General features: G+C 48.2%; 1 protein-coding gene across 1 annotated transcript in view; it reads left to right on the plus strand.

Annotated features, from left to right (window-relative positions):
* Nucleotides 1-25,292, plus strand: part of CACNA1H (calcium channel, voltage-dependent, T type, alpha 1H subunit) — a 127,664-nt gene that overhangs the window by 101,488 nt on the left and 884 nt on the right. The window contains exons 25-34 of the mRNA XM_009329419.1: nucleotides 643-752; nucleotides 1,887-2,020; nucleotides 2,601-2,671; nucleotides 11,586-11,664; nucleotides 13,803-13,924; nucleotides 14,435-14,773; nucleotides 16,523-16,675; nucleotides 20,444-20,627; nucleotides 23,741-23,919; nucleotides 25,011-25,093. Coding sequence (XP_009327694.1) covers nucleotides 643-752; nucleotides 1,887-2,020; nucleotides 2,601-2,671; nucleotides 11,586-11,664; nucleotides 13,803-13,924; nucleotides 14,435-14,773; nucleotides 16,523-16,675; nucleotides 20,444-20,627; nucleotides 23,741-23,919; nucleotides 25,011-25,093 — 1,454 coding nt within the window. The remainder of the gene's footprint in view (nucleotides 1-642; nucleotides 753-1,886; nucleotides 2,021-2,600; nucleotides 2,672-11,585; nucleotides 11,665-13,802; nucleotides 13,925-14,434; nucleotides 14,774-16,522; nucleotides 16,676-20,443; nucleotides 20,628-23,740; nucleotides 23,920-25,010; nucleotides 25,094-25,292) is intronic.

Consider the following 25,292-nt stretch of genomic DNA (forward strand, 5'->3'; position numbering starts at 1 on the left):
TTTTGCTATTGTTGGCCTACAGTTCCAATGAAATCCATTATAAACACTCATCATCTTAAAGTATAAACACTGCGGATTCCTGACTTCCGAGAGCAGCTCTATAGAGAGCGTGAACATTGCACCAAATATGGACATACTTTGCCCAGCTCTAGAGATGTAACATTTTTCAGAAGGCAAGATATAATCCATCTCCAACATTTTTTATTTTTCTGAGTGTTTTAAGCAAAGCCATTGTCCTAAGGATTGCCATGCTGGAATAAATAAATGATCCATCAAGTCTTTATTCTACCCAAGGCTAGGCAGATCTGAAGAAGTAAACTTTATTAGATGGAGAAGGAGTAAAATTTTCTCTCTGACCCAAACTGAACAATTTATGCACTGAAGTTGGAGGATTGATAGCTCTTGACATTTTTAGCAAAACTACTATTAGTGTTTATGAGGTTTTCGTTTGCATCAGTGTCTAATCCTTTATTTGAGTTTGGCTGTGTGATTTAGAGCAGTTTTGTAACTGAGCTCTGCAAGCTATTATGACTTTACTTCTTGCATCTCTGTGCCTATGCCACCCTTGTGCCTGCCAGTCCCTCTGCAGGGGCTCTAGGAAAGGGTAGCTCGGGCTGGTCTAACTGGTGTCTCTCTTTTCAGTCCCTGGACGAAGCCTTGAAGTACTGCAACTATGTGTTCACAATAGTTTTTGTGTTCGAGGCAGTTCTGAAGTTGGTGGCATTTGGTTTTCGAAGGTTCTTTAAGGACAGGTGAGAGTATTTTAAACTCCTGTGCATTTGGGGTAGAGCTGTATTGACCTGGTTTCAAAGCCAGATGCTGGGTAAATGTAGCATTACTATGATTGTACTACATGCTGTGTGCAAGGAAGAGGCTGACTCTCCATGGGTGCAAACTTTATAGCGTAGGAACTAAAAATTTTAAGAACCGCTGGTACTGCTTTGCAGAAGGAATTCAGGAAATCTTACAAAATTCTAGATACATTCTTTCCCCCAGCATCTGCCTCTCCAGCACGTCTGACCGGCTCAGCTTAGAGGTCGGAAACAACCTGTTGGCATCAATCCAGTCCTCAAAAGAGTAGTTTGGGCAACCTAAGGTCACAGAGTTCCTCAGAACAAGTCTCCTTTGCAGTCCAAGCCAGTCCTTTGGTAGACTGGTGGCTTTGTAAAGCCTTTGGCAAAGACAGAGGTAGTTGTGTTCAGCCCCACTGCTTTCAGATCCCAGCTGCAGAGACCTACAGGTCTCCTTCTGCCTCACATTTAGCCAGAAGTAAATGCGTATGAAAGCACATTGTGGTCTGGCGACTTGCTGGGGAGCAGGGTGAGATTGAACACTTTTCCACAAGATCAGCTTGTTTGCTTCATTTATCCTGACTGAGTGGTTGGAAGCTGCTATGAGCAATATTACTTAGGAGGGAAATTGCATAGGAAAGACGCTCAGTTTCTTCACATCTTACTGTCTTTCTAGTGCTGGTGTGGAAGGCCCTCTACAAGCGTTAGGCTATAAATCAATGAAGATATTCAAGTGGAGTAATTCAAGAGACAGGTGACATAACATGGGAGCTGCTGTATTGCATCACATCAAAGGTCCCTCTAGCCTAGTATCTCGTCCCTGAGAGTGGCTCCAAGGGGACAGCAGGGGGACGACAGGGACGGGGAAGCAGGCAGGGACACTTCCCAGTCACAGCCTACAGCAGCTTGTGGCTCAGAGGCTGTCTGTGCCCGCTGCAGTGAATTGATTTTGTACTACATAGAAGATCATGGGCCCAGATAAGAGAGAGGAGAGGCATTTGGGATTTGCTTGCGGTTATTAACAGATAATTCTCTACTCTTGGGTGTCTGTCCATGTATGATTTTTATTTTTTTTGTCCTTCCTCTCTTTGTTAGGTGGAATCAGCTGGATTTGGCCATCGTTCTTCTATCAATTGTGGGAATCACGCTGGAGGAAATTGAGATGAATGCTGCGTTGCCCATCAATCCCACAATAATACGCATCATGCGGGTGCTGAGGATAGCAAGAGGTACGGCCTGCTCCGTAGGTCTCCAGCCATCCCTCCAGACAAGTCAAGAAATGGTTCGGCCATTTGTTCTTCTAGTCCTGCTGTTTCAGTTCGACTTGAGAACAGCTAGGCGATGAGGCTGCAAAATGTCAATTCAGAGACAAGCTAGGTGGAGTTTCATGGGTGTTTCCAGTGGCATCTTAGATTGGTTTCTAATTCAAACCTGGGATCACAGACCTTTTATACTGATACCAGACGAGAGCAGGAAGTGGTGGAGAATGGAGGATCAGAGCTTGAGATGATGCTCTTCACTGATGAAGTGCCTCCTCATCACTCTCCCATTTTCCTGCTGGGGCACGCTGGAGTTCTTCTGGCTTTTGGTCTGTCTTACTGATGTCCTTAACATTAATTGGTGTGGGAAGTAGTCAGGATGTTCAAATGTTCTGTGGGCCCTGCCAGGATGCAGTGAGCTTGCCATCTGTATGAATAGATGCAAGAGAGATGTAAACCCTCCCTACAAGATCTGAAGCTAGATTTCCTTTATGGGTTTTGCTCGAAATATTTCCCAGCCCTGCTGACCAGGATTTGATTCTCATTGTAGTGTTGAAACTGCTTAAAATGGCCACCGGGATGCGAGCTCTCCTGGACACAGTGGTACAAGCGCTTCCCCAGGTAAGCCCCCAAACTTCATCCACGCCCAATTTGTCTCCCTTGGTGGACTATGATGCCTTTTGGGCCTGGGGACAGCTCTGTGCCACCATATTTGGTGGGCACTGGAAGCCACCTGGGGAGGATATCAGCTTTCTCTGCTGCCACCAGTGCCTTGGTAGCAGAGTTTTACATGGCACATCCTGCTCACATAGTGTATGTTAGATGGGAGAACCAGAATGGTGGAGAAAGAGTTAACAGAGAGCCAACTGCTGTAGGCAGAGCTCTTAAAAACACAGATTTCACTGACAAGTTCAGGAAACACAAGGATAGACAGAGAAAGCTGTTGGTGAAAGCATTGGAAGTAGACAGCTTCCAGCTCAGCAGTTTTCTTTGTGAGACAGGAGCAACCATGTTTACTGACACCTATTGACAGAGGAGCTGCAGACTTTAAAAGGCAAATAGGGGGGATGTTTCTGAGTGTTAAAAGCTTGAAGTGGGGTCTCAAATCACCATATTCTCAGGAGCTGCAAGAGGAACAATGATGCTGCCAGTCTCAATGATATTTGATAGGATCCTTCAAGTGTTCAGTTCCTGGGACCACTTTTTTATGGATCCATTTGTTTGAAAAACGAAGGAAAGAAACTTTTTGCTGACTTGCACTCCTGCCTCAGAAAGTTCTAAAGCACATCAGAAGAATTCTAAGAAGTTTAGGGTTCCTTTGTTTTTAAAATCTTGTGCTATTTAAGCTGTGTTCTACTAGTTTGTGGGTTTGATGGTCTGAGTCTTAATCTTTCAGTCTTTAGAGTCAGCTCAGCTGCCTACACATTCCAATTTCGTATATCACCAGGGTCCTGTATCCCATCAGACAGTATTGGAAACACTTACTGCCACGCTTTACCCAGAAATGAGCCGATATGAGGTGCCAGGCCATCAAGAATGAGGCAGAGGAACTCTGCAGCCTTGTTCTCTGAGCTGGCAATTCAGAAGCAGCACTTTTAGGATGCATAAGCATGGTCAGTCAAGTCCTTACTTTTCAACCCCTCCAAAACATCCCACAGCTAAGTCGCTGGAAGGAGCTTTATGAGTGGGCCCACTCCATTCTGTGTAAAAGGCAGTGTAGCGTGCCCTGGGATGGACTGGGAGAGTCAGGCCTCCCCTCTCCCAGCCCCGGCCCCATAGGCACAGGGAGATGGCAGCGCACCGTGGCGGGCAGTCACATCCTGATCAGCTTCAGCTGTCTGCAGAGGGATCATCTCAAAGGCAAGATGATAGCACTGTGGCTTGGCCAAAAGCAGACACCGTGTAGGCATCTTTTCCAGAGTGTGAGTGGCCATATGAGAATCGGTAGAACTAGTACACGTAAGTACCCAGATACACCCCTATGAGTTAGTTGCTAGGTACAAAGGAGCCCATGATCGATTCGAAATGAACTGGAAAACAAGGGGAATTTCTTTTTCTTGGAAAGATCCGTTTACTTTTCATCACTGCCATAAAGATGTTTCTAATCTGAGACATTTGCCCTTTGGTATTCAGATTTCCTTTTCAGTGAAGGATTTTGGATGAGACTAAAGCATGGAATTTACCAACCTGACCCCTGTTTTGGCATTTCAAGAAAGCATTTGATTTGTGTCTATTTTTTTTCTTTCAAAAGCATTGTGATTACAGAGCTTATTTTCTCTTTCTCCTTGTTTTCTCTCCCCCCAGACAATAGGGTGGCTGCAGGCCAGGCTTTTTGTTTCCTTGGGGTGTTTTTCCAGTTTACATTCAAACCAAAGTCTCTTTTAAAGGGAAATCCCCAGGGATATTCCAAGCAGATCTTGTGCAGATAAAAATGTCATTTTGTCCTCCAGTGAAATTCAGAAAATGAGAAGGGAAGTTTGGGAAGACCTCTCCGACAATAATCACTCTTCATAAAGCTACAGCTTTCATTTCAAAGGCAGGGGAAGAGTTCCTACCCCAATTAATTTCGCAGCCTAAAACCACAGCTGGAAAATCCTCATCCAATGTGTCTGCTAAGTGACAAGAAAAATTAATTTGATGTTTTTTCATTAAGGTTTTTGGGGAAAATTCTTTGTCTGGTGTATGTAGAATGTCCATTTATGGGCTTACCATGACAAGGTATTGTCATTGCAGTACACTTTTTTCCTTTCTCTTTTGGGTGATTTTCATCAGCTTCCAATTTGTTTTTTATTCAGCAGCTGATATAGCTTGAGTAACACTTAGAGAACCAACTATCCCCAGACTTGGGGGAATGTTAGCATTTTGATCCAAGATTGAAGCTGTCACGGTACAGGCTTAGTCTCCTCCTCTGGAACTTCAGACTGACCTTGAGCTGCTGTTTTCAATACAGGAAGACTTCCTACCCTACTGCATCCTCCTTGTCTGATAACCTCATGTCTACCAGTTCAGAGATCTTCTCCTCCACCATCTCTCTGAAAAAAATGAGATGGAGTAGAGCAGAACAAATGAGGAGAAGCAAGAGAGACAGAAAGAACGGTCAGGGAAACGTCTCAAAATGGCACCTTCTTTGCCCGCCACCTCCATGCCCTCTTAGTCCCAGCAAATGTTTGGGATAGTGTGAATCGATCATCACGTTCCTGCAATAGGCCGTCTGTGCTTGTGCAGCACTGGCTCTTTTACCCACTACTGTGCAGTCTTGAGGCAGTATCTCCTTTTCAAACAGGAATCCAAGTTTTCCAATTTCACAGCTGGTTGACCAAGAGGTTGAACTAGTAGTGGGGCCACGGTCACCTAGAAAGGCACTGCCAGCCTCAGCTCTGAAGGTGTACCTCATGGCATACCCTTTTGGAGAACAAACGAAATCTGTCATGGACTTCGAAGTATGAAGTGCTAAAATCAGCTACGTTGGTGTAAACTTGAAATAGATCCACTGCTTCAAGCTGAGCAGCTAAAAAGAGCTGGGCTAGCATGACCAGCACTGACTTCATCACTTACACGTTGCCAGTCCTAATTAAGCCAGTTCAGTGCTGCCGTTCACAGACCAAAAACTCCCCTGTGATCGCAGAGGCCTGCTCCTAGCATAACACAAGCCACACAGCACTGCCCTGAACTTCAGCATGTCTTTTAAAAGCCACCTGGTCTTGTTTTAAGGATGCAAAGTGTTAGGAAATCGGCCATCCCCTATTGATGAAATATGTTCTTCCAGTAGATGTTTACTCTTTCTGCTAAAAAAAAATAGTGTTTTCAGTCTGAATTAGGCAAGTTTGTTTTTTCATTGGATGTAATTTTGCTTTTTTTCTTCTAGAACTTCTCTTTTTTGAAGCAATAAGAGAGAAAATAATCTCTTGCAGTCTGGCAAACGGAAGAACATTGAACTCCTTTAATCTCTCAGTATGAAGCAGGTTTTCAAGACCTGTTTCAAGTGTTTTCCTTTTCTTTATGAACTCTGGCCCCATTAAGGCTATATAATGAATTATACCACTCTTATGCTTCAGCTGAATATTCCCTTGCTTATACATCTGGTGGCTGCATCGATTTTGTAAGCAATGTCTGCCTTGTAAGACTCCTATTTGATGGTAATCCTTTAGTCCTTTTCACATCCACTGCTTTCCAAAGTACAATTCACCCTTTCTGTAGCGTGGCCTGCACTTCGCTCTCAGATTTGTAACTTTGCGTTTGGCTGGGTTAAAATGCTCATTGTGTAAGTGAGTCCACCACACTGAGCAGCCCAGCTCCGTCTGCACAGCACTTCTAGTATTGATTGCCAATAAGAAAACCTGCAGTCAATGCTAAGCTGCCAGTGCTCTTCCTGATGGAGAGGACAAAGTGGAATCCAGTCCAATTGCCATCCTGGCTCTGCAGGGCCAACAACAGTAAAATGTGGAGCTTTCCTATCAAAAGATCTGGGTTCTTTTTCCTTCTTCTTTCTCACTTGATCTGTGGATGGCACATTAATTAAGTGCAGAACTGTACAGTATACCTCCTCTTTGTCTTCAAAGCTTGGAACTCCCCCCAGATGGACTCTATGCCAAGAAAAAAGTGAAGAACTCCTCGTTCTATCAGTGCCCTGAAGGACAGAGTCTGTAGTTTGCTCCTGTCCAGGAGTTTAACTCTTCGTAGTGCTATAATTCCTGTGCTTATCTCAACTTCAGCTCTTGAAGAGGTTTTCTGGCATTGTGTAACAGCAGTTTTGGGACATAAACACTAGCCTGCTTTTGCCAGACGCTGAAAACCCACAGCGATTATGAAGCTCAGAGAGCAAGAACAGAAATGTCTTACCAGGAAGCGTTGCAGATGAGACAGATTCTGGAAGATAGGTATATGTGCGCTATGCTACTTACTGGAAAGAAGTGCAGAGATGCCTGAGAGATTTGAGTGCCAAAGCAGAAGTCATTAGGTAAAGAAACCACCATTCTGCTGGCTGTTAGCGCTGGTCTCCGTGGGGCTGAGTTGGATACTCAGAAAGGGGAGCTCATTCAGTTCAGCTAGTGGCCTGGTGGTTGCACCAATGAGATGACTTTAACGTCCAAGGTTGTCTGTCTGGCCCTTTCCACTAGTCCTGGAATTCGCACAGATGGGCTCTGTTTTCCAAGCAGACAAATGTGTCCATTTTCTCTTGGGTCTAGTGCATAAATTAGCCTGTGTTTTCCTGCTGCCAGGCTTATTGCTTCGGCTGGAGAGTGCTGGAAGGAAGATGAGGACTCGTCCTTGGAAAGGATTGGCAGGGGCTTAGTTTTAGGAGAAATTGCTCTTGACAGGCATCCCAGGGAGCCATGTGCATTGCCTGCATGGACAACTGAAATGCCAAGGTGTGGGCCAGCGATGCAGAAATAATTGATGTCAGAGCAGGAAGAGGCACAAGAGGAACTGTAGTGTGCCTCAGACAGCCATTGCAGGAGTGGGGCAGCAGAAGACATGTATTTCATCAATGCCTCTCCCAGAGCAGGGAGAGTAGAGGCCAGCAGGATCTAGAGGGATTTGGGTAGGATCACACAGCTGACAGCGCAACAGAGAGGTGATAGTGCTCAAGCGGCCGGTGTCCTGTTGAACGTGATCAGTGCAACACATTTGCAGATCAAGCTAACACAACCTGGCATAGTTGCTTTGCATCCCAGTGCCTGCAGATACGGGCTTTTTACTTAGTGGCATAGGTCAGAGGTTGAACTCTGATGGGACGTGCAGTGGTGCTTAGCTACTGCAGTCTCACCTGGGGGGAGGCAAAAAACTAATAGCAGTGATGTCCACAAGAGCTAAAGCAGAGGCAGTCTCCCCGGGCCACGCAGGGGCAGTGGGAGAAGGGTTTTGCTGAGTGTGTGGAGAGAAGGGTCGCTTTCCTCGCCGCTGAGCAGGGTTATTCCAGGGCTTTTGCAATGGTAGATCACAGATCCATCTGGGATGCACCATGGTGAAGGGTGGTAGCTTCTCACACAGGGCCTCCCTCCTCCTCTGGGGGGGATGGAGGACTCTGCCTCTGTCCCCACAGCATCCCTCTGTCCCAGGCACACAGACACTTTTGCCAGCACTATATGACAGCCAGGATGCCAGAAAGTCAAGGTCCGGGAGGAATCACAGATACTCACCAGTGTCTCCCATCTTCTCTTGTGGCTCGTCCGAGGTACTTTAGGGCACCAAGAACATCTCTGAGATGTTCTTCACCTCTGCTTCACTCCCTACAGGCCACAGCCTCCCCTCAGCACTGGAGCCACAGCAAATGATGGATAGCCCCTGGCTGCCAGAGAGAGGGCTTATCTGTAGTTTTCTCTGCCCAGCCAAAGGCACCAGCCCAAGTCAGGGGGAGTCTTATGGATAAACAGAGCATGGGCTGACCTGTTCAGTGCTGCTAGAGCGGAACCACTTCTCAGAGCCTGTGTGGGTGACCGGCTGCCAAAGCTGAGGTTGCTGACCAGAGCTGGATCTCTGTCCCTGATGTAGAGTCCAGCACAGGCATCCCAGCCTTTGGCTGCTGGAGAAAAGTGCCTGGATGTGCTCCTGCCCCTTCCCGTTCCTCCCAGCAACATGATTCATGCACAATCTTTTTCTTGTTTGGTCTCAGTAGATCTCAAAGTGCTTTACAGACATTAATTACCTATCCACAAGGGCATTACAAATGGGTATGTTGAGTTGCAGGAGAGAAATGACTCACTCAAGGTCACAGACACACGTCCAGTCTGCCTTCTCTGCTACTCAGCAGCTGCTGGCTGACCTCGCTGCCTCCACCTCAGCCCATCTCTGAGAACGTGCCTTGCGTCCTTCTCTGTGCTCAGGCCTTGGTGAAGGCCATGGGCTGAAGAGGACCTTCATTTCCTTTCCTGAGGGACATGTGCCAGAGAGCCATGGGCTAGCACTGACAAAATATTAAATCTGGCACTGACTTGTACTGATTCGGTACAGCCAGAAGCTACACAAATAGACCAAGCAGTTTTGCTGAAGGATCTGAGCAAGAGGGGAACCATTTTGCTCAGCCACATTCTCTTGAGCATCAGGTCTTTGTGGGCTGCTGAGAAACTCATGCCCTCTCCAAGCTCACGAGCCACCAACTGCCTGCACATATCCATGTGGATGCTACATCTGCAGGGAGTGGTCAGGGCAGCAGGTTGTTCTTGTGCACATGGGGAGCAACCTGCTTCTTAGCTGACACTCCAGAGCAGCTCTGGATGTCTAGATACAGGTTGGGACGGCGTTTAACAGTAAAGGTCATGGCATCACCCATCAAGGATCTTTGACTTGCTGCTGTCTCCCACATCTCTCTTTCATGTAGCCACGTTTCCACATCAGTCAGACATTCAGTTACTTCCCAAGAGATCCTGTGCATCAGCTGAGCTTTGGAACTGCCCATGCGTCTGCTCTCAGCCAAGGGCAAATGCAACCTTAGACATCAGCAAACACCACATTAGCAAACATGCTTCTGTTAGCATCTTTAGAGTATGCCTATGGCTGGGATGCCTTGAGCCTATACAGCAAACCCGTGAGTGTAAACTGGTCTTTGAAGGACTAATTATGAGACACGTTGGTTCAGTAATGTAATTAGTCATGATCTTAAATACAGAATCTTTTACAAATGCACATTAGATAGGTAAATTGTTTATGAGCAAATGTCAGCTCATAACATACTTAGCATGTTGAGAGACAGATAATAGTTTTGACTGATAACCTGGTAATAACTTTGATGGTCCAAATTCCTTGGAATTTCATCAATGCCAGAATTTTGCAGGCTGATTTATTAGGCTTTAAAATAGCAGTAAAATATTCAGCTTATAAGCTGCTTTGAAAAAATTCCAAGACCCTCTTCTGCAGTGCTACAACATCAGGCTTTAATTTACACTCAACCTAGAAAACTTGTTTATCACTTTTATTTTCCTTCTCTTTAATTATTTGCTCATTTGCCTCCCCGGCAGCATGTGTGTGCATTTGCGTGCGTGCCTGTTTTCCTGTGTTTTCTAATTTGCAGTCATTTTGCAGACTGCCTTCTAATGTCTTACAAACCACCAGTGGTCCAGCAGACATGCGTTAGGAAACACTATTCCAGAAGACAGTACGTGCAGATGAAATAATCCAGACCAGCCATCCACATCACTGTATTATCTCTATTATTCCCTGGAGTATGGCAATAAAGTTAGTGGAATTGCAAAGCTCTATGCGTAGTAGCCAGTTTAGGCTTCATAGCAATTACAGTCTCCACTGGGTGATTTGACTATTCCCATTTCTTTAATACAAAAAACCCTACTTCATAAGTGATAGCTGTGTTAATTTTGTTGTAACAGGTACCATACTGATAACCCTTCTAAAAATACCCAGCAACACTGTGGCTGTGCTGCCTCAGAGAAGAAAGCTCTCAAACTGTAGAGTTCACGAGAAGATACCTTGGAGATCATGAATCCCTCGGCCTGACTACCTGAATCACCATGTAGTTAATTTTTATTTAGAGATAAAATGATGCTTGTGACACCATGTCTAATTGGAGAACTCGATCACTCTCTGTTACAAGCCGATAGACACAAGGCATTTTAGAAGTGGCAGGAAAGGTAAATGTGACCAGAGTTAGTGGCAGGTAAAATGCAGGTGGTTAGCTGGTCAGGTTACTCTGCCTTTCGTGTTTTCTGCCTGAATCACAAAAAATCTGCTCTTTGAGATGTTTTAAAGGCTTAGACCCCATGTAGTGGTTGACTCCGGTGCAGATAACTGTATTGCCATTGTTATTAAGAACTTTTGTGTTCCCTTTAAGCATCATTGCACTTCTATTGCCATCCCCTTCAGCCACCTTGCAGTGCATGTTAATACGTGATAGTAGCCCACCACGCAGTGTTTGAACTGCAAGGTGCCTGCATTTAAGTGATGGCACATGGAATAAGATACTGAAAGCTAAAATTCAGGTAGTTGTTGTTGAGAAATATCTGTCAAGTGGCAAGGCTAGGAGAGCTTTATATCTTACTGGGGCATATGTTCCTTTTCTGAAAGGCCTCCAGGCCAGCAAAACTTTTGAAAACCAGGCAATTCCTCTCGTGGCTTGAGACACGTCTTGTTAATGTCACTGTCTTGAAACCCTCGGCCTTCGTGCTCAGAGTCTCAAACCTGGCAAACGGAAGGGAAAGGCCCTTAAAACTCAAACCAGAGCTCCAGGTCACTTAAACTACCACTGCACTGAAGTGCAGGGCTAAGTGCTGCTGAGGCTGCAGCTACGGGTTGGCCAAATTACCGATGAAGGCAGCATCCCGGGTGAGTGGAAGGGCGATGGAGAGGCACCAGCCACAGAGACTGCTTTGCACGTGGGAGCATCTGCTCCTTCCCCAGGACAGGAGACTTCTCTGGGTCTGTTAAAGCAGAACCGTGAAAGGGGACCAGGGTGTTGGAAGCCAGGGGAGATGATGATTAGCCTCTGGCCACCAGTCCCTCTTTTGCTTGTGTTGAAAATATGATGGAGCAATTTAATTCATGACCTCAACTTGCCTGACCCTTGTTCTGCTTTCTCCTTGTGTAGGTAGGGAACCTTGGCCTACTTTTTATGCTCCTGTTTTTTATCTATGCTGCCCTGGGAGTGGAATTGTTTGGCAAGCTAGGTGAGTAATGTGCCTGACACAATTTATTTCATCCAGGTGATGTTTATTTGGTATCTAGCTGTTCCCTTTCTTCTCTCTCTCTCATTCTTGGGCCTTCCTTAGCTTCACAGCTCACAGTCTGAAGATTAAAGTTTTCTCTTGATCTGAGGGTCGCAGATGACACATGAGGATGTAATACAGAACCTGTCTAACATGCACACACACACATTCAGAGATTTGTCCAACACCACCCTTGGCTGTAGAGGAACTATTTAATGTTTAAATATAATTGTCCAGCATGGATATGTTCACAAAGATGGAAGTTTGCTACTTAAGACAGAACATGAGTCTGTAAAGCTGGATGGTAGTCAGATTCGTGCTGGAGAGATGCCACCATAAACATGTCCCTCCTTGGAGCTTCCACCACACTCCATTAGTTTTCTGCACTTGGCAGACTTTGCTCTTCCAGCTGCCCAAGTCTCGTCTGTCCGTTGTTCTTCACAGCATCACCTTCCCCTTTCTACATAAATCAGGAAGCATCCACTGGTTCCTGATTGTCCGGCATCATTTATTCCTCCAGCTTGAGGATACTATGGGCCTAATCATGAATGTGTCCACCACTAAAAAGAAAATCAGGTGGAGTCAGAGAGAAGACACTATATCCCTACCTTGCTCAGCTTAGCCAGGCTAAAGCAGTCACTGCCTTTAAACATGCCGTTCGAAGGAGATGTGTCTGCCTTCTCAATGTTTGCATCCCAATTAGGGCTTCAAGAGCATCAGAAGGGCCCTTCCTCCACAGTCATTTTATGGCTGTCATTAATCCCGTTTATGAGTCCAGCCCTCTGCTCAGATTACAAATGCCTGAAAGCAGAATATTTCTTTCAACCAAAGACAAATTATTTTTCAGTCGTCTCCAACAAATTCTGGAAAAAAATTAGTTCTGCGTCCACCCCAAATGAAATACTGCGATTTTTATATTACATATCTAGATAGATAGGTATGTATTTGTTCAGCCACCAAGGTGAAAAATGTCTTATTCATAGAGGCACCTTCTGCTGCTCTGAATCCTGTTTGTGTTTCCACGTACACACCTTGCCAATGCCAGCCCCCAGGTAACCACAGCATGTGGTCAGAGACTGGGAAAGCCCTGATCTTGTCTGGGGCAAGCTGCAGGCAGTGAGCACACCACTCCCCATCGTGATTTAACTGGGAAATACTTTCACTTCTTTTTCCTAGTCCATGTCAGCCACAAGAACCACCAGTGCTTGCTCCCCAAGACTGGCCATTTGGGGGGGGGGGGTGTTCTATTTGCTTTTCTGTTTTTCCTTCCCATGTGCCTCTGAAATAAATACCTAATAGTGAAACGCTCTTGCAAGAAGCATTGCTGCCTGTCCTAATGAATATTTAATGAGCCTGTGTTTTATGGAAAGAGGGACATTTTATATGTTCAATTTACCTTCATTAGTATATTCATTCTCAGAGGAAAACATGTCAAATTGCTCCACTTCGTCTCAGTGAAATACCCCTCATGGTAGGTGTGCCCTGTAAAAAATAATCAAGACAAGGACGTAATCAAGAGGATAACAGACAAAGGATACTGTAGAGCAGTATTTGTTGAGACACCCCAGCAAGTCTGCTCGTATCCACCTCCTTTTAGATCTCTCTCTGTTGGCTCTGCCTGTTGGGGTAAAGTCAAAAGAATCACAGAAATGTTGGTGGAAGAGGCCGCTGGAGGCCCCCACCCAGCCTCCCACTTGAAGTCCCATCAGTAGCTCAGAGTGGCTGTGCCTTTGTCCAGACGAATCTTGAAAACTTCCAACGACCGAGCTCCCCTACCTCTCTGGTGACCTGTCCCAGGGCTGTTGGGTCCTCCAGGTGAAAACAACTTTCCTAATGTCCAACCCGGACCTCCTAAGCCACAGCGCGTTGCTGTCCGTTATATCATCTGCCTCCACTGAGAAGAGTTTGGCTACATGATCTCTGCAGCTGCCCTTCAGTAGTTGCAGGCCACCATGAGATCTCCACTTAGCAGGCCTCCCTGATGCCGTGTATCAGTGTGACATATCTCGGGGTCTCACCGCCAGGTTTGGGGGGGCTGCTCTGAGTAAGCACTGGCAAACGTGGCTTCACTGATGTGCTTCTGCTTCTCTCTCCTGCAGACTGCAGTGAAGAAAATCCTTGTGAAGGTCTGAGTCGGCATGCAACTTTCACCAATTTTGGCATGGCCTTTCTCACCCTCTTCAGGGTGTCAACGGGGGACAACTGGAATGGTATCATGAAGGTGTGTGCAATCTCTATCTGGGTGCTTTCCTCTCTCTGTAGATACATAGATACAGATTTCAAACAAATTTAGGCAACTCTTGTGTGAAGACAAAAATGTTTCCTTTCCTTTTAAAACATCAAAATTAAACTTTCCCATTTAAAGGCCAAGTGTATTTTCAAGGGATAATTTGTCCTAAGTCTCACCCAACCTGAAATTTCATTCTTTTTAACATATATGTAATACTTCAGGAAAATAATGCCAGTTCTTGTGGCTGAGAGGAGTAACCATGTACTCTGTGCCCTGTGCCTTTGGGACGTAACACAATCCTCTTCTTTGTAGACGATGTAATTCATGGTGTCCGTATTTTCTTCTATCCATTTTAGTTGTACCTACAAGCTGTTGTGTCTGAGATATGTACTTAAATGCTTTTCAGTCCTCAGCAGGTTATCATCTTTGATGTTTCTGTATTCGGAGCCCAAGCAGAGCCCCAGCGTTTATTAATCTCTCACCTTTCCCTCTCCGTTGCAGGACACTCTCCGGGAATGCACTCGGGAAGACAAGCACTGCCTCAGTTACCTGCCTGTTATCTCTCCTGTCTACTTCGTCACCTTCGTCCTCATCGCACAGTTTGTCCTAGTCAACGTAGTGGTGGCAGTGCTGATGAAGCACTTGGAGGAGAGCAACAAGGAGGCCAAGGAGGATGCTGAGATGGATGCGGAGATTGAGTTGGAGATGTCCAGAGGAGCAACCACTTCAGCTGCCAGCGGGAGCAGGGGAGGTGCAATGGCCCCGGAGGGCAGGGCACCCTACAGAAGTCAGGAGACCATGAAGTCAGAGTCAGCGGTGCAGGTGAAGCCCCAAGCCCTGGTAATAGTTCACACAAAGCATCTGCTCTTCTTGTGCTCAGGGTAGGGAGGGGACGGTTCTCACCAGTCACTGCTGTCTGATCATCAGGCAGGCAGATCCCGAGTGACACAGAGCCAAAGAGGCAGGAGACAAGGCAGCGTGGGAGGAAGGCAGCTTTCCTGGGTCCCCCTACAGCAGAGATGTCGCTGCCACCTCCACATCTTGAGTCATCTCAGGAGGGCTCCGTGAGGTGGAAGGCTGCTTGAAACACGTTCTCCAGGGCTAACACTGTCCTGACCATTGTTCTGAGGGAGGATTGAAAGTCCATCTCTTGCCATTTCCAGGTCACTCAAAGGTTGTGGATTTTAAGTTCAGAAGCATAATAGCCACAGGTCCTGTCCTGCTCTCCCATCCAACGCCTTGGTCCTTGTCATTTTAGCATGGGCAGCAGCATCAGGGAGCAATCGCATAAAGCCCTGGGAATGCTGGCGCTGTCAACCCTGACACATGCAGCAAAGGATGGCATAAATTCACTTCACACAGACACAGAAATACTTCTCAGGTTCTTTTTAATCCCAGTTTGGGATTTCAGAGGAACCTCAAGCAAATCAAAGTGCGCAGCTCAGGAGGGCATGTCTGGCACTGGTGTAAGATGCAGCTTCCCACCGGCTCGTGCTCTGCTTAGGGCATGGCTGACTTGGACCCTGGGAATTGTCAGAGCCTCTCAGCAAGCTGGAGGTTCCTGGGCTGATTTTCCAGACACTGCCTGCCCTCTGATTTCTATTAGTCCTCTAGAAAAATAGAGCAATCAGAAGTCAGGGGGCAAGGAGGGTCATGAGATAATTGTCTCATCCCATGTCAGCAGCGTATGATTAAGAGTGAATACAAAATTGCTTTGTCACCATGATTGCAAAGAAATCTACTGCAAAATTAATGGGGGCTTTGAGATTAAATTACATTAAATTAGATTTTTGTAAAATCTATCAGACTCTATTAAGTCAAGTAAAAAGAAATGTCGTTACACAGCGATGGGGAATTCACTATTTGAATGTAGTTTCTAATAGACATTTCTGCAGGAAAATGCGCCGTTAACACCCAGCTTGCTTTTCTCATTGGGGGAAGAGAGGGCACATCCTTTCACATAGGCTGTGATTGCAAACTGAGTTCATTCTCCTTGGTTTTCCCCATCTTCCAATACCTCCCGAGCACATCAGGAGCCATGCAGAGCTTCCTCTTAGCCCTAGAAAACCCGTAGTGAGAGGTGATGCTCCCCAGAGGGAGAACAGCGTGAGCAGGGAGCTGGCCACAGATTACCCCCTGCGGATGAGATATTGTTCGAATGCAGGTGAGGATTTGCAAGCCAGGGCTTCCCCCTCCCCTGTGCGGTAGTGAGGCAGAGGCACCGCGGTGGGGCTGGGTTGTGGCGATGCCCTCGCTCACATCTCAGACGCCCAGGCTGTTCTGGGCAGGCGTGGATGGCCAGCAGCTCGCTGCTGCGCTCCCTGCTAGCTGCACTGAAGGGGTTAAATACACAGAGCTCTGTATGACTAATCCTGCCACTGATGGTGGCATGGGCACCCTGGAAGGTGTTGCAAGATGCTCTGTATTTTCGTGCCATTTGTGCCAGTTTTTGCAGCCCACATTTCCTTTTCTCTTCCTTCCTGCTCTGGAAATGCCTTTCAACTAGGAAATGCCACAGGGCAAACATGTTTGAGCGCTAAGACCCAGCCTTGCTCTGCTACTGATGCTTTTTATCTCCCCAATTTGAAGGAGGCGCTGCGCTGTGAGAACGTGTCTTTAGCCATCCCAGACTCAGACACGCTGGAGGGGGCAGAGGCTCCCATGATGGAAATCCCGTCCTTCTGCTCTGTTTCCCACCATGTCCTGACACCTTCCCACAAAACCCCAGGCCACGAGGCTGAGGTGAATGACGTCGCGCCGTTGCTTCTGCGTTGTGGCCTTGTGCTTTGGTGCTGTGCAGCTAGCGGTGGTGTCTGAATTGTCCTAAACCTGTCGCTTCACAGCCACAACAGTCGTTCCATCCTCTGTCCTTCGTACTGCCTTTGCGTGTGCAGGGGCTGGGCAAAGAACGTGTCCCAGCCGATTCTGCCAGCAGCCTTGTGTGGGACATGAATGAAATATTCTTTTTAGCTAAAAAAAAAAAAGGTCTCGCATTTGATGTGCAATGATGTGATGTGTGAGCAGTGTGTCTTCAAATGATATAACGAGAGCTGGAGGCAGGCAGAGTCCTTTGTGGAGAAAACACAGCCCAGTTTGGTTTTCTTACTGTTGCTGTAAGAATCTGTTTATGATACAGTATGGAGGAAACAAAGGCATAAGTAGCTCAACACGTTAGACTTTCAGCAAGCACCGGAGCTGTGGATTCAGGAGATGCCCTGGGGAGATCACCCAGCAGGCCAGAAGGGCTGTAGCCCCCTCTGCTCAGTCCCTCCCGTTTGCACCATGAACCGGTGCCCAGGTCACATCACGTCGAGATACTGCACGGTTTGCCCTGCTGCAGGACAGTGCCCTCCTCGGGGTGAACGAGCTCCAAATGTCCTCCGGTGGGCACGAGAGCATAACGAGCCACAGTCAGTGATGAAGATGCACATGCGGCAGTGGGGAATACACTTGCTGTCATCAGAGAACTCCCAGTGGCCACCCAGAATCAATCTGCTTTAGGCCTGGGCCATTTTCCCCTTCAAGTCAGGTAATAACCTGAATTCCCCTTCAGGTCTGGTAATAACTTGACCTCTATCATGACTAGCAAGGCACCTTCTAGCGGCAAGTATCTCGCAGCATCTCCAAGCAAATTCTGAGCTCAGATTAAGCTCTTGATGACCAAGTGGTTTCCCCTGTGCAAGAGGAGTGATATGAAGGTATAATCCTCAAAGCAGCTCCCCTTCATAGCTCTGCAGGGTGCCCGTTAGCTTGGCCACCTGGAAGCTGCAGAGGCTCAAAGGGAGATCGTGGGAAAGGCATCTTTCAGGGACAGGCAAAATTTGGGACTTTGTAAATGCAACTGCAAGGGGTCCTGGGTTTCTGCTGGCAGAGCTGAGAGTTCGTTACCTCCTCAGGGAACGACAGCAGAACCCCGGGTGCCACCGGAGTTGGCCTGTGCAGGGATGCCATCGTCGGCAGGCACAGGCAGGGAGCTACCTCCCGCCCTTGTTGTGCCTCTGCCTTCCGCACCACAGAGGCTGTGGGAAATGGCTAAGCTCGCTCGCAGTGCTGGAGACGCACGCCTTCGGAGAGGGATCAGGAGGAACCCTTCCTCTGGGAATTTTGCCCACGGCTTGTTTGCAGGCTCTTGGCTCCAGGCCTCTGAGAAGTTGCAGTGTTCCCTCTTCCAGAGTATCCTGCCAGTCACCTTTGCTTACAGAGTATCTTCTGGCCATTTAATCACCCAGGAAGGGTCATGTCCTGTGGAGGTATTTACAGGATTATTTCTTCTCAAGCTCCCTCTGCAGCAGAGCAAAATCGGAGCTCTAACAGGCTATTGATTCCCAGACACAAGAGGAAGGAGCTGTGCTCACTGCTTAAAGATGCTTAACTGAGCCTCTGAGCTGCATCACCGTGAGCCTCTACGGTCGATTTAATGCCTTTCTACTTGGCCTGAGAGGGGTCCCACGGCGAGTAGGCTCCCACCTTGCACATCTCTATCAGATGCCTGGGATCCTCCCAAGCTCTCAGGGTGCCCGCAGGCAGGGTTCACCATATGCAGTCTCAGCAGCACTGGTCCAGGCTGGGCTTTCATGGGTTTTGAAGGAGCCGCGTTGATTTCCAGGGCATGGGATCAGGCTCCCGAGTGCCTCAGGCGTTTCCCACCAAAGAGGAGGAGCAGCAGTGCCCGTGGTGGTGTGTCTCCAAACCTGTCGAGAGCAGCTCACCAGGTGTGAGCCAACAAGCTTCCTCTCCGTGTTTCATATTTCAGGTACTTATTACAGTGGCTTTGAAGCCATTTGAAATGTGCCCACGTCCCTAAGTCAACTGGGTCTCAATAGCTGAAACCTTAAAAATTGCAGTTGTTCATGGCAAGAGGGAATTTCTATTCATTTGTCCCAGCCAAAGAAGACGAATAGAAGATCCTGTAAAGACAAATTGAGATTTAATAGACAAATACTGTGATCCTTCTGTTAGACTACTGAGAAAGTGGAGCAAGACCTTTTGTTCTCTGTGTGGCACCGGGATGTTAACAATTGCCCGCCTGCGTTTAGCTCAGGTGTTGCGATGCTGATATAGCTTATTAGCTGTAATGGCCAGAGGCCAACTGGCACAGCCACACTGCTGATGCATTAATATGTCAGACGGAAGACCTGGGTTGCACCCGGAGGGCTGCTGGGCAAGGCAGTCAGAGCTGGATGCCAACTACCTGTAAATGCTGCTGATCCCCCCATCTTCTCAGCCAAGCTCCACGGAGTAAAAGCATCAAGTAATTTGTCTTGGGATGTGTCTCTTTAGGGATCTGAGGAAATAAATTTGTAAGCCAGAAATGTATGGAAAAACCAGATCCTTGGTGACCTCCAAACTATCCAGCGAGGCATTTCAGGCCCAGATTTTGCTAGTGGAGAGGGAAAACAGCCTGGCAGAGCAAAGCAAAATACATTTAATTTAAGACATGCAGCTGGGAAAATGTTTTCAATCAGTCACCAGGAGGCTGACGTTAAAGGAAAACCAGAGCGCTTAGTCGTACTTCAGATAACGTGGTAAATTGTGAGGGGAATGTGTCTAGGACCAAAACCTCGAGGCGGGGAGCCAGGTTGCAGGTCCTGTGCCAAGGGCTCCCGCTCCCCCAGCACTTGCCCAAGTTGTGGCACCACCTCTCACAGCTGCTCCATCAGCACCGCGGAGACATCGTTTGGGTCCCTAAAGCTTCCTAAGAGCGCAGGATAAATTTGCTATAAGGTGCCTGAAGTGACAAGGGCCTCAGAGAAGCAGCGAGGGGTCAAGTTTAAGGTTTGTGACGTGCTCTGTCTGGGCACTTCCAACCAGACCCTTTTCACAGCGAGAGCAAACACAGAGAAATCCCTTTTCTACCCCTGAACAGGCTCCACACCCACATACGTGCTGCCATGATGTCTTCTCCTTCCCTCTGCCTCCTGCCATGTGGCTGTCGTCTTCTGGGGTCAGTGGTGCCCAAAATGCTCCATGTTGTAGGAGAGAGGCCGCAGGGTTTGCAGTGGTGTTAACGTGAATGTTTAAATGTCTGCCTGTAGGTGTGTTTTGGGGAGACAATACATAAATTTACAGAAACACTTAGTGCCCTCGGTCAGCGTGGCCGAGGACTGGCCAATTTTGCCCGTCTGTCCCAGAGTAGCTTAGAGGAGAAGGGCATCACCACCCAGGCCGGGCTGAAAGCACCCCTGGGAGAATCAGAGCAGAACAGTGTGAGAATTGCTGCCTTTCTCGTGTGTATAGAGGGTGGGCCCCATTTTCCTGGACCTTACTTTTTCTCTGTGGTGTCCAAGAGTCAGCTTAGTGGTGGGTCATTGATGCCTCATTTTAAACCAGCCACAACTTGAGCTCTTTACTCAGCTAGCACGGCGTAGCTTTGGTATCCCATTGCAGTCACCAGGGCTGCAGACTCTCCGTAAGATGCCAAGAGGAACATCTGCACAAGGTTTTAAAACAAAAAGCAGATGAGAAGGAGATTGCTGAATGACCCCGTCTCCCTGTCTCCTTGATTTGCAGGGCGGCGCAGCCTCTCTGAGGCCACAGGACTCTCAAAACCTGCTGACGGTCCGCAAGATCTCGGTTTCCCGTATGCACTCCTTGCCCAACGACAGCTACATGTTCCGGCCGGTGATGCCAGCGAAAGCCCCTTTTCCCCTCCACGAGGTGGAAATGGAAACGTATCCCTGCAAATCCCAAAGAGGTACTGCTCGTGGAGTTTTCCCTTCCTCCTCCTAGCCGAAACCATGGGGCAGCAGGTACGCGTGGTGGTTAGATGGGGAGTAAGCAACCTGCGCCGAATGTGGGCTGAGCCAGGGCTTGCTTGCTTCGATTTGATACTGTCAGCAGGACTGCAGTTTCCCACACGCTGCACAATTTTGTGTTTTCACCCCGTCTGCATTTTCTCAGGAGAAAGCTGGCGTCTTGGCTGTTTGATCGGGGAGAAGTGGGGCTCCCAAGCCATGTGGGAGGCGTAGGGGACAGGCTGACAGCTGAGGAAAAGGGTACGAGCTGCACATTTCTTCTGAAGTGAGCAGCCCTGACATCATGACTGCGAATCAATAAAATCAACATGAATAAAAGCCGGAGTCGGTATTGCTTCCTGACAGAGCTCATTTACAGCTATTGTTTCAGGCAGTCTTCGGTCTCAGAGCAGTATCTTTTTAGCACGGTACATTGAGTTCAGAGATGCAGGAGTTTCTTTGGGAGCATAAAGATTAGAAACCACTCCCCAGTGCCTCCCTAGCCTGGCCTTGTAATGAATCTTGTGGAGACACCCTGCAGTCAGGGAATCACGAGCTACACAGAGCCTTTGAGTATACATTTACCCAACTGCATCCAAATACATTTCCCCTAAAATGCCTGTCTCTTTTGTTGTGCGGGTTGGTTTGACGGGGAAATCAATAAGAAAGAAAATATCTGCCTCTCTAAAAGCACATGTGCTTTTTGAGTGGCTCCCAAGAACTTACCAGCCTGGTTTCCTTTGATGCGTCGTTGTTTGAAATGCAAGAACTGCTTGGACAGATGGGTGGTGGGTTTGCAAACCCTGGTGGGGCTGGCAAGATCTGCTCTGATTTCCTTGGGTGAAGTAACTCCATATTTGTTCAAACTCTCTGGATACCAGTTAATGTTCGCTGCTCAGTATTTATTATTATTTCACCTGCAAATTCTTTGCTAAGCAAAGAAAACAGGGGTTGAGTTTCATGGCTGGACTACTGGGGATGGTTTTCATCTCTGTAGTGGGTGTAAATCAGGTTTTATACCAGTATAAAACTGCTGTGATGTTGGCAGGGGTGGGTAGAACAGACCAAGAATTTTCTCATGTTTCCCAAATTTCTCTCCAAGAGCACTTGAGCGACGGCTATGGCAGGGGCTTCCTTTTTACCTGCTCTGGTAGATGCATCCAGCCAACATTACCCAGAGCTGTGCTGCTTCTGAGCTGACCAAACGCTGATTTAAGTCACAGTCCCATAAGTTACGCGCAAGTAAAACTGGGCACATAGAGAGCCTCACATTAGGATTTGTGCTTTCGTGGACTTTTCAACGTCAGTTAAGGATGTCTGGTCTTCTCCCAATACTTTGGTGACTACACGGTGAAAATATTGTGAGATGACTAGGTCTTGTGTTATTTTGGTCTTAGATGCAGTTTCCTGATTTACTAGAAAAACAAGAGAAAAATATACAAATCCGGAGATATTCAGTGTTCCTGAGTATGCAGTTTAGAGGGGGTTTTGGTTTCCTATACGAGAGCTAGATGGAAAGTTTCCAACAGAAGGAAATTCCAGCTAAGGTCGGGGAGGAGAGCATAGGGTTTTGATTTTATGGCCATGTTTGTGACAGATTTTATGACAAAGTTCTTCTGCACCATAAAAAACATTTCCTAAAGCCTGGATTAGCACATGAACGGTACAGACTCGCACTGAAACATGGGCTGTAGGAGAGCCCAAAAAAGAACTAGGGGGAAGTGGGGCAGGTTGGGGGGTGGGAAGCTCGCTGCTCTGCTCTTTCTGTGATGTTCTGGAGAAAATCTCCAAAAGAAAAATGATGAAACACTACCTTTTCTTTCTTCCCAACAACAAATCTCTTCCTGAAATGCAACTGCAATCTGTCTGGATGGCTTTTGTCATAGGTTCAAGTTCCCTGACCTCTGGGCGAGATCTCTTGAAGTGATGGATAGCTGTGTTTTTTAACATGGAGCAGCAATGTAGAAACAGACGTTGGGTTTCAAGCTAATGAGGACAATAAATCCTGCAGCCAAAAAAAGCAAAAAAGCAAAAGATCTTTCAGACAATGCAGAACTGCAGTAAAGCAGCACCACGAAGGGGCTGGGGAGGAGGGATTGCCTTTAGACTCAGCCAGGGGACTGGAAGCCTTCAGGAAGAGGGTGATTCCTGCCTGATACATGAGCTCAGGGACTGTTAAAGCACTTGAAGCGGCCTCCATGCTGCTGATCGGACCATGTTCAGCCAAGGTCTGCCTCGCGGACAGATGGTGGTGGTAGTGTTTGGGCTGTAGTGAATGGGAAGACTGCCCCGTGCATGCCAGCGGTGTCTCCCCCCGGAGAAGTCGGTGGCAGGGTGCCCACTGGCTGTACGAGGCTGTGGGTTGGACCTGTAAGTCGAGCTCTGGGGGCTCCGAGGGACCTGAGCAGTGCTGCTCTTGCCTCCATGTGGCTGAGCAGCGTAAGGTTGCAAGCCTGTCCCTGGCAGCACTGCAAAGACAACCCAGGCGTCCTGACTCAGAGGAGCCGGCACAGCCACCAGACTTCCCCGATGCACCTTCTCCAAACAGGCAGCATCCTTTTACAAATCCACCCAAAGCAGCTCTACCAGGACAGCGGCAATGGCAGGGTTTCAAAAGCAACCCCACCTCCTGCCCTTCATTTGCTGCCATGTGGTCCCGGTGGCCGCCATCCACTCTGAGTGTCGCAGCAGCTGCAAGAGAAGATTCCTGTTACCTGAAACAGAAAATAGAGGCTATGAGTGTAAAGTTTGCGACAGGCGATATCCCGGAGCGGGCAGAGCCACATGCAACGCTGCTGAATTGCAGAGACTTCATCTGTAACCTCCCTGCCATCCCTGATGAGATATGGCCTAGCATTCAAAACAGGAGACAGGACAAGGGACACCTGGTTTTTAATCCTGGCACTGCCCAAGGCTTATGCTGAGGCCTGGGATTTCAGCCAGACTAGACAGGCTTTTCCTTTCCCCTCCTGCGTTTGCTCCCCTCCTGGAGTCTGTGGGCACCGGTTCTGCCTCAAGCCTTCCCAGCCCCCACGCCAGCGCTGGTGGTGACTGCTCTCTCTCTGTTTCCTAGGGTCCATCACCTCCATCCGCTCCCAGCCCGTGGGGACATGTTCCTCTCTGAGAGTCCCAACGGAGTCCCTCCAACTGGCAGTCCGTTCTCCCAACCACGAAGGCCGCCACCGCTGGAAGATCCTTCCCCCCCACGTCACACCTCGATCTCCTACTCTCAACAAGCTGCTGTGCAGACAGGTAAGAGGCCGAGAGCTTGCAGAGGTAAACTCCTTCGTAGTTACCTGGGTCCTTCCTTCTTTTCCAGTCCCCTCTTGGGTTTCTTTTCTTGGACCTGAGAGTAGAATTCCTCTTTTTAGAACAAACCATTTCTGGTTTGTTTGAACGTGTCCAGAGAAGGGCAACGAGGCTGGTGAGGGGTCTGGAGAACAAGTCTGATGAGGAGCGGCTGAGGGAGCTGGGGTTGTTCAGCCTGGAGAAAAGGAGGCTGAGGGGAGACCTCATCGCTCTCTACAACTACCTGACAGGAGGCTGTAGCGAGGGGGGGGTCGGTCTCTTCTCCCAAGTAACTGGCGATAGGACGAGAGGAAACGGCCTCAAGTTGCGCCAGGGGAGGTTTAGATTGGATGTGAGGAAAAACTTCTTTACTGAAAGAGTGGTTAAACATTGGAACAGGCTGCCCAGGGAAGTGGTTGAGTCACCATCCCTGGAAGTATTTAAAAGACAGGTAGATGAGGCGCTTAGGGACATGGTTTAGTGGGCATGGGGGTGTTGGGTTGACGGTTGGACTCGATGATCTTGGAGGTCTCTTCCAACCTTAATGATTCTATGATTCTGTGATTCTATGGTGACATAAATGTTAGTATGCTCCAGTCTGACTAAGTGACACACAGGGGAAGGTCCTTTTTACCTACTTTCATCTCTGTGGATGTACTATTCTATGAAAGAATAGCTAAAGCACAGAGAGAAGATGGCCAATTCAGTTTTACCAGGGCTGTGAGAAGCCTGCAGTCAGCCCTACACCATGTCACTTCAGACAGGTTGCACTGACTCAGGATTTGGTGCTAGAGCAAGACCAAGACCGTGCAGAAACACCCAGCAGATACAAGCCCTGTAACACGCAGGCTCTGGGTCTCCTTGCTAGCAAAACTGCGTCCTCTTGTACAGCGAGGGTCTGATGGGGCTGGCACGACGGGGCAGGGATGGGGTGGTGGCGGGGGTGCGTTAGACCCACCAACCATTCTGCTACATGCCATGGTTCATCACTGGAAGTGCCGCTGGCCCGGCAGGTCCCCAGGCTCTCGCCCCATCTCTCTCTCCTCACCTTCCAGGAGGCCATTCGAACGGACTCCGTGGACGGGCAGACTCCGGACCGCAAGGACAGCCTGCAAGCAGAACCTGGAGAGACACTACCGTCAGCAAAGCAGCCCCAGAGCACCTTCACCCCCAGCCCACTCCAGCCCACGGCTGCCTCCCTCCCGGGCACCCCCCCGTCCTCCCCGCATCGGCATCTCAGCACACTCACTCGGAAGCACACCTGCGGCCAGCACAGCGTCCCCAGCCGGCCGACCACGCCCGGCGGCAGCCCTCCCAACCCCCGGGGGCGCCCCGTG

Source organism: Pygoscelis adeliae, unplaced genomic scaffold (genome assembly GCF_000699105.1).
Source record: "Pygoscelis adeliae isolate BGI_AS28 unplaced genomic scaffold, ASM69910v1 Scaffold467, whole genome shotgun sequence".
In the NCBI taxonomy this organism is placed as follows: Eukaryota; Metazoa; Chordata; class Aves; order Sphenisciformes; family Spheniscidae; genus Pygoscelis; species Pygoscelis adeliae.